This window comes from Salvelinus sp. IW2-2015, unplaced genomic scaffold, assembly GCF_002910315.2.
Source record: "Salvelinus sp. IW2-2015 unplaced genomic scaffold, ASM291031v2 Un_scaffold845, whole genome shotgun sequence".
Classification (NCBI taxonomy): Eukaryota; Metazoa; Chordata; class Actinopteri; order Salmoniformes; family Salmonidae; genus Salvelinus; species Salvelinus sp. IW2-2015.
The window spans coordinates 422,826-437,253 of record NW_019942627.1 but is presented as its reverse complement, the minus strand read 5'-3'; the positions used below and the strand labels follow the sequence as shown (position 1 = coordinate 437,253).

The window sequence follows — 14,428 nt, the reverse complement described above, 5'->3', positions numbered from 1 at the left end:
GTGAAGTGGAGGGCAAGCGCCCTAGTGAAGTGGAGGGCAAGCGCCCTGGTGAAGTGGAGGGCAAGCGCCCTAGTGAAGAGGAGGGCAAGCGCCCTAGTGAAGAGGAGGGCAAGCGCCCTAGTGAAGAGGAGGGCAAGCGCCCTAGTGAAGAGGAGGGCAAGCGCCCTAGTGAAGTGGAGGGCAAGCGCCCTGGTGAAGTGGAGGGCAAGCGCCCTAGTGAAGTGGAGGGCAAGCGCCCTCCTCTTCACTAGGGCGCTTGCCCTCCTCATTGAAAGTTTTCATATAAAGAAACATGTTTGTGTGGTGATGTGTGGCTCAGTCAGTAGAGCACGACAGATTTTTGGTTCAAGTCCCACGGAGGCCACACATACAAAAATGTATGCAGGCCCCCAACTGAGGAGCAACGGGGCCCCCAACTGAGGAGCAACGGGGCCCCCAACTGAGGCGCAACGGGGCCCCCAACTGAGGCGCAACGGGGCCCCCAACTGAGGCGCAACGGGGCCCCCAACTGAGGCGCAACGGGGCCCCCAACTGAGGAGCAACAGAGTAGCCATTTTAGAACACAATACAGACAAGCCTCTGAAATAAAACACAAGAGATAGCCAGCCAGCCAGCCAGCCAGCCCCCCCCCCCCAAAGAAAACACGTATGTCCCCTGTTATTGTAATGGTGAGAGTTTAGCAAGTCTAGTGTGTATGATATTTGTTTGTAACTTTCTCACTCATTATTCCCGACTATCCGTAACCATGGTAGCATCCACATTAACGTAGAAGTGTTTAGAAACATAATCTATTCTTATTTAGAATGAAAGTGACTCCAAAATAACAATACATTACTTACCATTAATTTCTATTGGGTACAAAATAGTCTGAAATGCAACCAAAACAAACAGCAAATGCATCCAACAAGTTTGTAGAGTCTCTAGCCTGATGTAGTCATTGTCTGCTATGAATATTACATTTACATTTAAGTCATTTAGCAGATGCTCTTATCCAGAGCGACTTACAAATTGGTGCATTCACCTTATGATGTCCAGTGGAACAACCACTTTACAATAGTGCATCTAACTCTTTTAAGGGGGGGGGGGTTAGAAGGATTACTTTATCCTATCCTAGGTATTCCTTAAAGAGGTGGGGTTTCAGGTGTCTCCGGAGGTGGTGATTGACTCCGCTGACCTGGCGTCGTGAGGGAGTTTTGTTTCCACCATTGGGGTGCCAGAGCAGCGAACAGTTTGCCTGGGCTGAGCGGGAACTGTACTTCCTCAGAGGTAGGGAGGCGAGCAGGCCAGAGGTGGATGAACGCAGTGCCCTTGTTTGGGTGTAGGGCCTGATCAGAGCCTGAAGGTACGGAGGTGCCGTTCCCCTCACAGCTCCGTAGGCAAGCACCATGGTCTTGTAGCGGATGCGAGCTTCAACTGGAAGCCAGTGGAGAGAGCGGAGGAGCGGGGTGACGTGAGAGAACTTGGGAAGGTTGAACACCAGACGGGCTGCGGCGTTCTAGATGAGTTGTAGGGGTTTAATGGCACAGGCAGGGAGCCCAGCCAACAGCGAGTTGCAGTAATCCAGACGGGAGATGACAAGTGCCTGGATTAGGACCTGCGCCGCTTCCTGTGTGAGGCAGGGTCGTACTCTGCAAATGTTGTAGAGCATGAACCTACAGGAACGGGTCACCGCCTTGATGTTAGTTGAGAACGACAGGGTGTTGTCCAGGATCACGCCAAGGTTCTTAGTGCTCTGGGAGGAGGACACAATGGAGTTGTGGGACCAAATACTAAACTTTTCACTACTTTAATACGCATAAGTGAATTTGTCCCAATACTTTTGGTCCACTATAAAAATGGGGGGGACAATGTACATAAAGTTCTGTAATTTCTAAATGGTTCACCCGATGTGGATGAAAATACCCTCAAATTAAAGCTGACAGTCTGCACTTCAATGTCGTAGTCATTGTATCATTTCAAATCCAAAAATGTGTCACTGTCCCATTTCTTTGAGTTCACTGCATACTGTAGGCCTACAGATGGACACACAAATGCACCTTTTCTACACCCAGTGAAAACTAGATTCTAGATAGGCTACTTGTACAGGATCATCTTGAATTTACACTTCATTAAAGACATGCTCCAGAACTTTACCAAATACTAAGTATTATTTTTTACTTTTAGGATGTGTGTATTGTTGTGAATCGTTTTTTTAGATGCTAATGATCGGTTGGATGCTAATGAACGGTTGGATGCTAATGCACGGTTGGATGCTAATGATCGGTTGGATGCTAATGAACGGTTGGATGCTAATGAACGGTTGGATGCTAATGAACGGTTAGATGCTAATGAACGGTTGGATGCTAATGAACACAAGCATTGAAATCTCTAGTTTAAAAAAGGTGCCATTTTCCCCCAATGTGTGCACACACAGCAGAGCAATGACATGGTACACATACTGTATCTGCTCATTTGTGTAAGCAAAACAAAAGTACCAGAGAATCTATTTAAATTGGTAGCTAGGTCCATGAACCTCACAGGTATACCCCTCAGGAATGTGAACTTGATGTTTGTACAATTTAACATTTCAGTGTGCATTTGGTGAGAATTTGTTGTTTGTTCGACTGCAGAACCAGTGGTGATATACTTGAAAGAGCAGAGGGAGGGAAGCGGACAGAGAGAGCGCGACAAAAAGAGAGAAAGTGAGAGAAAGAAAAGAGAGAGAAGAGTCAAATGTATCTGTACCTGTAACCTCTCCTTTGGTCTCTGCTCCCAGGAGGTCAGAGTTCATCCCACTGGGGGAGGAAGGAGTCAGGTCCCCAAAGGGCCCCTCGGATCCTCCAGGCTTCAGCAGGTCCTCCGACAGCTCACTACCTGCCCCAGGGAGGGTTCTCAGGCACTGGGTTGACACCGAGGACGAGTCCTGATGTCTGGGGGAACCAACGCTCATCATGGAGGGCTTGGAGACGGAGCCTCGTAGCGGTTTGTCTAGCAGGCGTATGTGAGGAGAGGAGTGCCCCAGCGGAGATGACACACCACCACCACCCAAACAGTCTGCAGCCTTCGGGAAGGGCTTGTGTGGTGAGGTGTGGGACAGGGAGTGATTAGGCTTTGAGGACTGGGAGACTGAGTCAGAGGCCATGCCAGAGTCAGTACATCCCCCTGCTGCTAGCTGGGCTTTAGGCACTGTGTAATATTCCTCAGCAGTCTCCTGCTTGATTTTCTTCACTGATTTGTCCCCGTGTCCCCTGTCCTCAGACCCTGGTCCCTGGGGGCCGGGTATGTCCCCTAGAGGACCCCTTTTCCTGGGTCTGTGACGAGGCTCGTAGTCCGCGTCTCCATCCTCGTCCGTCGTGGCTGAGGACTCGCAGACAATATCAAACAGGTTGCGGTTATCTTCCTCAATGTTGTCATCAGCCTCAGTGTTGTCGTCGCTGCAGTTGGAGAAGTCGCACGAGTCCCGGGTCTGGCTGCTGTCGCCCCCCTTGGCCTCGGTGGAGCGGCCCAGAAACCTCTCTCCTCCCGGGCTGCTCTGGCAGGCAGAGGCCCCTCCCTGGAGACTGAGGCTGTCTGAGTTGATGCTGCGGCTGTCCTGGTAGCAGCCCCCCCTCTCCTTCAGAATAACCTTTATTCACCATTTACACGTACCAGGAAGTGACTTGATGAAATCGCATCCGTTAAGTACTCGGACCACTTCCCTTTTTCCACATTTTGTTACATTACGGCCTTATTCTAAAAAGGATCAAATAAATGTTTTTTCCTCATTAATCTACACGCAATACCCCATAATGCAAAGCGAACCGTTTTATTTTTGTTTGTTTTTCAAAATTATTAAACAGAAATATCTTATTTACATAAGTATTCAGACCCTTTGCTGTGAGACTCTAAATTGAGCTCAGGTGCATCCTGTTTACATTGATCATCCTTGAGATGTTTCTACAACTTGATTGGAGTCCACCTGTGGTAAATTCAATTGAAACAAGTTTGGAACCACCAAGGCTCTTCCTAGAGCTGGCCGCCCGGCAAACTAAGTCATTGGGGGAGAAGGGCCCGATAGTCAGTCTGACAGAGCTCCAGAGCTCCTCTGTGGAGATGGGAGAATCATCCAGAAGGACAACCATCTCTGCAGCACTCCACCAGTCAGGCCTTTATGGCAGAGTTGCCAGACGGAAAGGCACCTAAAAGACTCAGACCATGAGAAACAAGATTCTCTGTTCTGATGAAACCGAGATTGAACGCTTTGGCCTGAATGCCAAGGGTCACATCTGGAGAAAACCTGGAAGCATAGTGGCAGCATCATGCTGTAGGGATGTTTCTCAGCGGCAGGGACTGGGAGACTAGTCAGGATCGAGGGAAAGATGAACAAAGCAAAGTAGAGAGAGATCCTTGATGAAAACCTGCTCAGGGACTCGGAAGGTGAACCTTCGGCCCAGTCTAACAGGCTTTAAGCACACAGCCAAGTCTCTGAATGTCCTTGAGTGGCCCAGCCAGAGCCCGGACTTGAACCTGATCTCTGGAGAGACCTGACAACGCTCCCCATCCAACCTGACAGAGCTTGAGAGGATCTGCAGAGAAGAATGGGAGAAACTCCCCAAATACAGGTGTGCCAAGCTTGTAGCATCATACCCAAGAAGACTCGAGGCTGTAATCGCTGTCAAAGGTGCTTCAACAAAGTACTGAGTAAAGGGTCTGAATACTTTATTTTATAAATGTACAAACATTTCTAAAAAAACAGTTTTAGCTTTGTCAATATGGAGAATTGTGTGTAGATTGATGAGGGGAAAAAACAAAGGCTGTAACGTAACAAAATGTGGAAAAAGTCAAGTGTTCTGAATACTTTCCGAATGCACACAATATACATACAGTAAAGGTAGTCAAAACAAGATTAGAAACTGCATAATATACTACATAAATAATATACTACATAAATAATATACTATATAAAAGTGAGGACATAGACACTGAGTGGACAAAACATTAAGAACACCTGCTCTTTCCATGACAGACTGACCAGGTGAATCCAGGTGAAAGATATGAACCCTTAATGATGTCACTTGTTAAATCCACTTCAATCAGTGTAGATGAAGGGGAGGAGACAGGTTAAAGAAGGATTTTAAAGCCCTGAGACAACAGACATGGATTGTGTATGTTCCATTCAGACGGTAAAAGGGCAAGACAACATATTTAAGTGTCTTTGAAAGGGGTATGGTAGTAGGTGCCATGCACAGCGGTTTGAGTGTGTCAAGAACTGCAACGTTGCTGGGGTTTTCACACTCAACAGTTTCCTGTGTATCTAGAATGGTCCACCACCCAAATGACATCCAGCCAACTCGACACAACTGTGGGAAGCATTGGAATCAACATGGGTCAGCATCCCTGTGGAATGTTTTGGACACTCAGTGTACAGTGGGGAGAACAAGTATTTGATACACTGCCGATTTTGCAGGTTTTCCTACTTACAAAGCATGTAGAGGTCTGTCATTTTTATCATAGGTACACTTCAACTGTGAGAGACGGAATCTAAAACAAAAATCCAGAAAATCACATTGTATGATTTTTAAATAATTAATTTGCATTTTATTGCATGACATAAGTATTTGATCACCTACCAACCAGTAAGAATTCCGGCTCTCACCAGAGCTACTTTCTAGTTTTTTCTTTAAGACCCTCTGTTTCTCCACTCATTGCCTGTATTACTGCACCTGTTTGAACTCGTTACCTGTATAAAAGACACCTGTCCACACACTCAATCAACAGATTCCAACTTCCACACATGGCAAGACCAGAGGCTGTGTAAGGACATCAGGGATATAAATTGTAGACCTGCACAAGGCTGGGATGGGCTTCAGACAAATAGGCAAGCAGCTTGGTGAGAAGGAACAACTGTTCGGCAATTATTAGAAAATGGAAGAAGTTCAAGATGACGGTCAATCACCTCGGTCTGGGGCTCCATGCAAGATTTCACCTCGTGGGCATCAATGATCATGAGGATAAGGTGAGGATACCCAGAATCACGGCAGACTGGTCAAGACCTGAAGAGAGCTGGGACCACAGTCTCAAAGAAAACCATTAGTAACACATAGCCGTCATGGATTAAAATCCTGCAGCGCACGCAAGGTCCCCTGTTAGCCATGTATGTCCAGCCTCTGAAGTTTGCCAATGACCATCTGGATGATCCAGAGGAGGAAGGGAAAGGTCATGTGGTCTGATGAGACAAAAATGAGCTTTTTGTCTAACTCCACTCGCCGTGTTTGGAGGAAGAGAAGAATAGTAAACCCAAGAAAAAAGACCATCTCAACCGTGAGGCATGGAGGTGGAAACTCATTCTTTGGGGATGCTTTTCTGCAAGGGGACAGACGACTGCACGTATTGAGGGAGGATGATGGGGCCATGTATCGCGAGATCTTGGCAACAACCTCCTTCCCTCAGTAAGAGCATGGAAGATGGGTCGTGGCTGGGTCTTCCAGCATGACAACGACACGAAGCACACAGCCATGGCAACTAAGGAGTGGCTCGGTAAGAGCATCTCAAGGTCCTGGAGTGCCTAGCCAGTCTCCAGACCTGAACCCAATAGAAAATCTTTGGAGGGAGCTGAAAGTCCGTACCCAGCGACAGCCCGAAACCTGAAGGATCTGGAGAAATCTGTAGGGAGGAGTGGGCCAAAATCCCTGCTGCATGTGTGTGCAAACTATCAAGAACTACAGGAAACGTATGATCTCTGTAATTGCAAACAAAGGTTCTGTACCAAATATTAGATTCTGCTTTTTCTGATGTATCAAATACTTATGCTCAAATAAAACAATTAATTACTTAAAAATCATACAAGGTGATTTTCTGGATTTTTGTTTTAGATTCCGTCTCTCATAGTGTAGTGTACCTATGATAAAAATGACAGACCTCTCATGCTTTGTAAGTAGGAAAACCTGCAAATCGGCAGGTATCAAATACTTGTTCTCCCACTGTATATATATATAATATATAAATTGCAGTGACAGAATGCCTACTTTCTGCCCGTCTTGCAGGTGGCTGGGAGGGGCCAGTGGTAGGCGTGGCCTGCGCTGCACCCCCACATGGCGGTCAGTTCCCATGGGAACCCTCGGTGAGCAGGTGTTTGAGGTTCGGGATGAGAGCACAGATGGTGCCGTGACTGTGGGCCCAGCGGACCAACTTACACAGGTTCTCTGAAGAGGTGTGCAAGCAGTCTTCCATAATGAGTTGGACCGGTTTCCTCTGCTGAAAAAAAAGAAAAGTACCAGTCAAAAGTTTGGACACACCTACCGATTCAAGAGTTTTTCTTAATTTGTTACTGTTTTCTACATTGTAGAATAATAGTGAAGACATCAAAACTATGAAATAACACATTTGCAATCATGTAGTAACCAAAAAAAGTGTTAAACAAATCAAAATATGAGATTCCTCAAAGTAGCCACCCTTCGACAAGAGTGTGCTAAGCTGTCAAGGCATTCTCTCAACCAGCTTCATGAGGTAGTCCCCTGGAATGCATTTCAATTAACAAGTGTGCCTTGTTAAAAGTTCATTTGTGGAATTTCTTTCCTTCTTAATGTGTTTGAGCCAATCAGTTGTGTTGTGGTAGGGGTGATATACAGAAGATAGCCCTATTTGGTAAAATATCAAGTCCATATTATGGCAAGAACAGCTCAAATAAGCAGAGAGAAACAACAGTCCATCATTACTTTAAGACATGAAGGTCAGTCAATGCGGAACATTTTGCAGTCGCAAAAATCATCACGTGCTATGATGAAACTGTCTCTCATGAGGACCGCCACAGGAAAGACCCAGAGTTACCTCTGCTGCAGAGGATAAGTTCATTAGAATTAACTGCACTTCAGATTGCAGTCTCCTCTGAACAGTTGACGTTGAGATGCGTCTGTTACTTGAACGATGTGAAGCATTTATTTGGGCTGTGTGAATCAGGCCTTCATCATACAATTGCTACAAAGAGAGGTAGTTAACAAACCAGGCCAAAGACCTCTCAGAGACACCGATACTCCTTAGCCGGCCCACAAGAATGTAATGGTCTACCGTATCAAAAGGAAAAAGACAATAACAATAGCAACACAACATTGCTTATAATCAAGAGAACTGGTGACATTATAGAGGACCTTTAAGGTTGCAGTGACACGTCCATAACCTGAGCGGAAACCAGATTGCACACCAGAGAGAATACTATAATACTATAGACATCAAGAAAGCCAGTCAGTTGATTATTGACAAGTTTTTCCAACACGTTTGATAAACAGGGCAAAATAGAAATAGGCAAGACGCCGGATTATACAGCACGGCCATTACACAGGTGCACCTTGTGCTGGGGGCAACAAATGCCCACTTTAAAAATGTGCTGTTTTGTCCCGACACAATACCACAGATGTCTCAAGTTGAGGGAGGGAGAGAGCAATTGGCATGCTGACTGCAGGAATGTCCACCCGAGTTGTTGCCAGATAGAGAAATTAACATTAAATTACCATATGCTGCCTCCAATGCCGTTTTAGAGAATTTGGCAGTATGTCCAACCGACCTCACAAACGCAGACCACTTGTAACCACGCCAGCCCAGGACCTACACATCCGGCTTCTTCTTCACCTGTGGGATCGTCTGAGACCAGCCACCCGGACAGCTGATGAAACGGAGGAGTTTTTTGGTCTGTAATAAAACCCTTTGAGGAAAAACTCATTCTGATTGGCTAGGCCAGGCTCCCCAGTAGGTGGGCCTATGCCCTACCAGGTCCCCCCATGGCTGTGCCCCTGCCCAGTCATGTGAAATCCATAGATTAGGGCCTAATTTATTTATTTAAATTGACTAAACTCTTAAATTGTTGCGTTTCTAATTTTTGTTCTGTGTAGATTTGCCTTTGTTGACAGGAAACTTTTATTTTAAGCCGGTTATATTGTAATATGGTTATTTTCTGTCTCCATTTTTCGCAACCAAGAGAGTCCAGTACAATGTAAAAACTATATTGGTTGTATCGAAGCTAGGTTGGGTAGCCTATAGTACTCGGAGTAAACAATCACATTTACGTAGGTCTAGTCTACATCCATGTAGAGCAGTCTATACATTAAAACGAGGCTCCAACACAATCTTTCAAACAGTAAAGCTATTTCAAACCCCAAACACAATTTCCTGGTGATTGGAGGTATTTGTGTCGAGGTGAATTATAAAACCAGTCAGTGGCTCCATGGTGTCAGCTAGCAGCCTGAAGAAAACAGTCAAGACAACACAGCAGGCTGAGAATGGCCTGATCTTTTACAATGGTCTTACTAGTTGATTATGATAAGGAAATGAAATGCTTTGAATTGCGTTATCTACTGTAGACGACTAGTCATTGGTGGTTTACGATATTGACTGCCGTTATCAACTATTCTGCAGTTAGCTAGCAATGACTCTAGCCTGCTAATGTTTGAAGAAAAGCCCGTGAGATATCAAATCTCGCCACTTCTCTAGACTAGTAAGCATTTTTATTTATTTATTTTTAAATCAGTACTTCGCTACTATAATACCTGGCTGAATGTTGTCCAAAAATGGTCAACTAGCTAGGTATAGCATTAGCAATCAGCCTGCTAACCTGGCTAGCTAACGTTAGCGGTCGATTGGGGTAGCTGGCGCTACGCGTTGGTTCGTCAGTCATAGAACAAAAAGACACCTGTGTGTTATCAGAAACACTTACCTTTACACCGAACACACACACTTCCTATGTCTTCTAACATAAAGGAAATAAATGTTTTGGCTAATATTACTACTACCAAGCATGTAAAATACAGCAGACAAGAAATCACAACTCCGACTGGCTAGCTAGATTGCGTCTGGCGCACTAAAACATAGGTAACTGGACCTGTGTGAAAATAGCCACAATAGTGGAATTTGAGTTTCGCCTTCAAAATAAAAGTGGCCCATTGGAAGTGACACGAACGGTGGAATCAAGCCACATTTGGACTAGATAAGACAACAACAAAAAAGTTGTTTAATGTTGTTACATTACTTAAATGAAATAAAATAAATGATTGTCAATAAACAGAAAACACTGGTGAAATCACACTGTGTATATGTATTAGACTTTAGTATTGCATTGGGGGCATACTAATATGCATTTTACAGATTAAACTAGAGATTGTGCATCCATGAAATGGGGTAACAGCCAACCTACTCAGTGGCACCAACAGAACAACTACGCAGAATTTACACAAATATGATTCTGTAAGCTCTTATTGTGGGACTCTAAAAACCAGTGTGAAATGAGCCACATTAAAACTATTACATCAGCGGGCACCATCAAACCAACTACTTGAATACTCTGGCCTACTCCTTGAAGTTTGCAGTTCTGTAAAAAAAACAACACTACTTTATCTTTTAGTACGTGTACTTTACTGTATTTATGTGTATTACATGTCAGACCAAGCGATTGACTCGAGGCATTTTGATTTTTAAATGTGTAAAGGTGCATCACCATTAGGGTAATGTAGCTATGCCAGTCCATCATTGAATGAGCTGTATTCCGCCATAAGCAAACAAGAAAATGCTCACCCAGAGGCGGCGCTCCCAGTAGCCGGGGACTTTAATGCAGGGAAACTTAAATCAGCTTTACCTAATTTCTATCAACATGTTAAATGTGCAACAAGAGGGAAAATAACTATGGACAAATTATACTCCACACACAGAGATGCATACAAAGCTCTCCCTCACCCTCCATTTGGAAAATCTGGCCATGATTCTATCCTCCTGATTCCTGCTTACAAGCAAAAATTAAAGCAGGAAGCACCAGTGACTCGGTCTATAAAAAAGTGGTCAGATGAAGCAGATGCTAAGTTACAGGACTGTTTTGCTAGCACAGACTGGAATAAGTCCCGGGATTCCTCCAATGGCATTGAGGAGTACACCACATCTGTCATTGGCTTCATCAATAAGTGCATCGATGACGTCGTCCCCACAGTGACCGTACGTACATACCCCAACCAGAAACCATGGATTACAGGCAGCATCCGCACTGAGCTAAAGGCTAGAGCTGCTGCTTTCAAGATGCGGGACTATAACCCGGAAGCTTATAAGAAATCCCGCCATGTCCTCCGACAAACCATCAAACAGGCAAAGTGTCAATACAGGACTAAGATCGAATCGTACCTCCGATCGGCTCTGACGCTCGTCGGATGTGGCAGGGCCTGCAAACTATTACAGACTACAAAGGGAAGCACAGCCGAGAGCTGCCCAGTGACACAAGCCTACCAGACGAGCTAAACTACTTCTATGCTCGCTTCGAGGCAAATAACACTGAAACATGCATGACAGCACCAGCTGTACCGGAAGACTGTGATCACGCTCTCCACAGCTGATGTGAGTGAGAACTTTAGACAGGTCAACATTCTCAAGGCCGCAGGGACGGACGGATTACCAGGACGTGTACTACGAGCATGCGCTGACCAACTGGCAAGTGTCTTCACTGACATTTTCAGCCTCTCCCTGTCCGAGTCTGTAATAGCAACATGTTTTAAGCAGACCACCATAGTGCCTGTGCCCAAGAACACCAAGGTAACCTGCCTAAATGTCTACCGACCCGTGGCACTCACATCTGCAGCCATGAACTGCTTTGAAAGGCTGGTCATGGCTCACATCAACACCATCATCCCAGAAACCCTAGACCCACTCCAATTTGCATACCGCCCCAACAGATCCACAGATGATGCAGTCTCTATTGCACACCACACTGCCCTTTCCCGCCTGGACAAAAGGAACCCCTACCTGAGAATGCTATTCATTGACTACAGCTCAGCGTTCAACACCATAGTGCCCTCAAAGCTCATCACTAAGCTAAGGACACTGTGACTAAACACCTCCCTCTGCAACTGGATCCTGGACTTCCTGACGGGCCGCCCCCAGGTGGTGAGGGTAGGTAACAACACATCCTTGAGAGCTTCAAGTTCCTTGGTGTCCACATCACCAACAAACTAACATAGTCCAAGCACACCAAGACAGTCGTGAAGAGGGTATGACAAAACCTATTCCCCCTCAGGAGACTGAAAAGATTTGGCATGGGTCCTCAGATCCTCAAAAGGTTCAACAGCTGCACCATCGAGAGCATGCTGACGGGTTGCATCACTGCCTGGTATGGCAACTGCTCAGCCTCCGACCGCAAGGCACTACAGAGGGTAGTGCGTACGGCCCACTACATCACCGGGGCCAAGCTTCCTGCCATCCAGGACCTCTATACCAGGCGGTGTAAAAGGAAGGACCTAAAAATTGTCAAAGACTCCAGTCACCTGATTCATAGACTGTTCTCTCTGCTACCACACGGCAAGCGGTACCGGAGCGCCAAGTCTAGGTCCAAGAGGCCTCTAAACAGCTTCTACCCCCAAGCCATAAGACTCCTGAACATCTAGTCAAATGGCTACCCAGACTATTCGCATTGCCCCCCTCCCCCCCCTCCACACCACTGCAACTCTCTGTTGTCATCTATGCATAGTCACTTTAATTAACTCTACCTACATGTACTGTACATACTACCTCCACTAACCGGTGCCACCGCACATTGACTCTGTACCAGCACCCCCCTGTATATATTATTTTACTGCTGCTCTTTAATTACTTGTTATTTTTCTCTCTTATTCTTATCCGTATTTTTTTAAACTGCACTGTCGGTTAAGGGCTCGTAAGTAAGCATTTCACTGTTGTATTCGGCACACATGATTAATAAGATTGGATTTGATTTGTGTCTTTGAAGCAGTTGACTTCTCAACTAAAGTATTGGTCCTCCGATTTGACACACTGAACTCCGTCTGAGAAGTAGTTGGTGAACCAGGCTAGGCAATAATTTGAGAAACCAAGGCTGTTGAGTCTGCCGATAAGAATACGGTGATTGACCGAGTCTAAAGCCTTTTGCCAGGTCGATGAATACGGCTGCACAGTACTGTCTTTTATCGATGGCGGTTATGATATCATTTAGTACCTTGAGCGTGGCTGAGGTGCACCCATGACCAGCTCGGAAACCGGATTGCTCAGCGGAGAAAATACGGTGGGATTCGAAATGGTCAGTGATCTGTTTATTATCTTGGCTTTCAAAGACTTTAGAAAGGCAGGGTAGGATAGATATAGGTCTGTAACAGTTTGGGTCTAGAGTGTCTCCCTCTTTAGAAGACTTTAGAAAGGCAGGGCAGGATGGATATAGGTCTGTAACAGTTTGGGTCTAGAGTGTCTCCCTCTTTAGAAGACTTTAGAAAGGCAGGGCAGGATGGATATAGGTCTGTAACAGTTTGGGTCTAGAGTGTCTCCCRCTTTAGAAGACTTTAGAAAGGCAGGGTAGGATGGATATAGGTCTGTAACAGTTTGGGTCTAGAGTGTCTCCCTCTTTTAAGGGCTTTGTCCCAACAAGCCGTTTACCTTTTCTTTTTTTGAGTTCATCTTTATTTTTGTATTTATTTTCATGTTGCTGGTATTGATTGCTCTGTATTGAACCTTTGTCTTAAGACTGAATGAACACAGTAGACATTGCACAGTCAATGGTGCCTGAATTTCATGCATCTTGCTTAAAAGGTGTCCCCCACCCACCAGCTTTTAAAAAAAATTATGTATTTAAAAATATATAATTCAGACGTTAGTGATGTACTGGGCCATCCGCACTACCCTCTGTAGTGCCTTGCGGTCAGATGCCAAGCAGTTGCCATACCAAGCGGTGAAGCAGCCAGTCAAGATGCTCTCGATGGTGCAGCTGTAGAACCTTTTGAGGATCTGATGGCCGATGCCAAATCTTTTCAGCCTCCTGGGGGGGATGCCCTCTTCAGGACTTTGTTGGTGTGTGTGGACCACGATAGATCCTTAGTGATGTGGACACCGAGGAACTTGAAGCTCTCCACCTGCTCCACTACAGCCCCGTCGATGTGAATGGGGTCGTGCTCGGACCTCCGTTTCCAGTAGTCCACGTTCAGCTCCTTTGTCTTGCTGACGTTGAGAGGTTGTTGTCCCGACACCACTCTGACGTTGAGCAACACTACACAGTTGCGTTCTGTGAGTGTCACTGAGTATGCTGATACCCCATTTCATGGGTGTACAATATCTAGTTTTGTCTATACAGTGCATAAAGTCTAATACATCCACAGTGCGATTTAAGAAAAATTGTTTGTCTCAAATTAACTATCATCTTTTGTTCAATTTACATAACATTCCGAACTTGTTTAGCATAATCTAGTCCAAATATGGCATATTTGTATGCGTTTGAATCACTTTAAAATGAGGGACTTTTATTTAGAAGCAGAATCACAAATTCCACTATTGTGGCTAATTCTTGTGGCTAGCTTTACACAGGCGGTAGGCCTAACTGGACCACTGTGAAGCTAGCGTCAAAGATGTTATACTATATTGACAAGATAGTCGAGTGACCACTCTAACAATGGAAATACCTGTCCTCCAAGATAGAAGACAGTCGGGAGGAGGCGAGATCAGGTGGAACCAT

At 45.4% G+C, this 14,428-nt stretch overlaps 1 protein-coding gene across 1 annotated transcript in view; it reads right to left on the bottom strand.

Annotated features, from left to right (window-relative positions):
- Window positions 1-14,428, bottom strand: part of LOC112069010 (uncharacterized) — a 26,086-nt gene extending 11,658 nt beyond the window's left edge. The window contains 6 exon segments of the mRNA XM_070438361.1: window positions 372-531; window positions 2,576-3,587; window positions 6,984-7,062; window positions 7,065-7,212; window positions 13,752-13,950; window positions 14,376-14,428. Coding sequence (XP_070294462.1) covers window positions 372-531; window positions 2,576-3,587; window positions 6,984-7,062; window positions 7,065-7,212; window positions 13,752-13,950; window positions 14,376-14,428 — 1,651 coding nt within the window.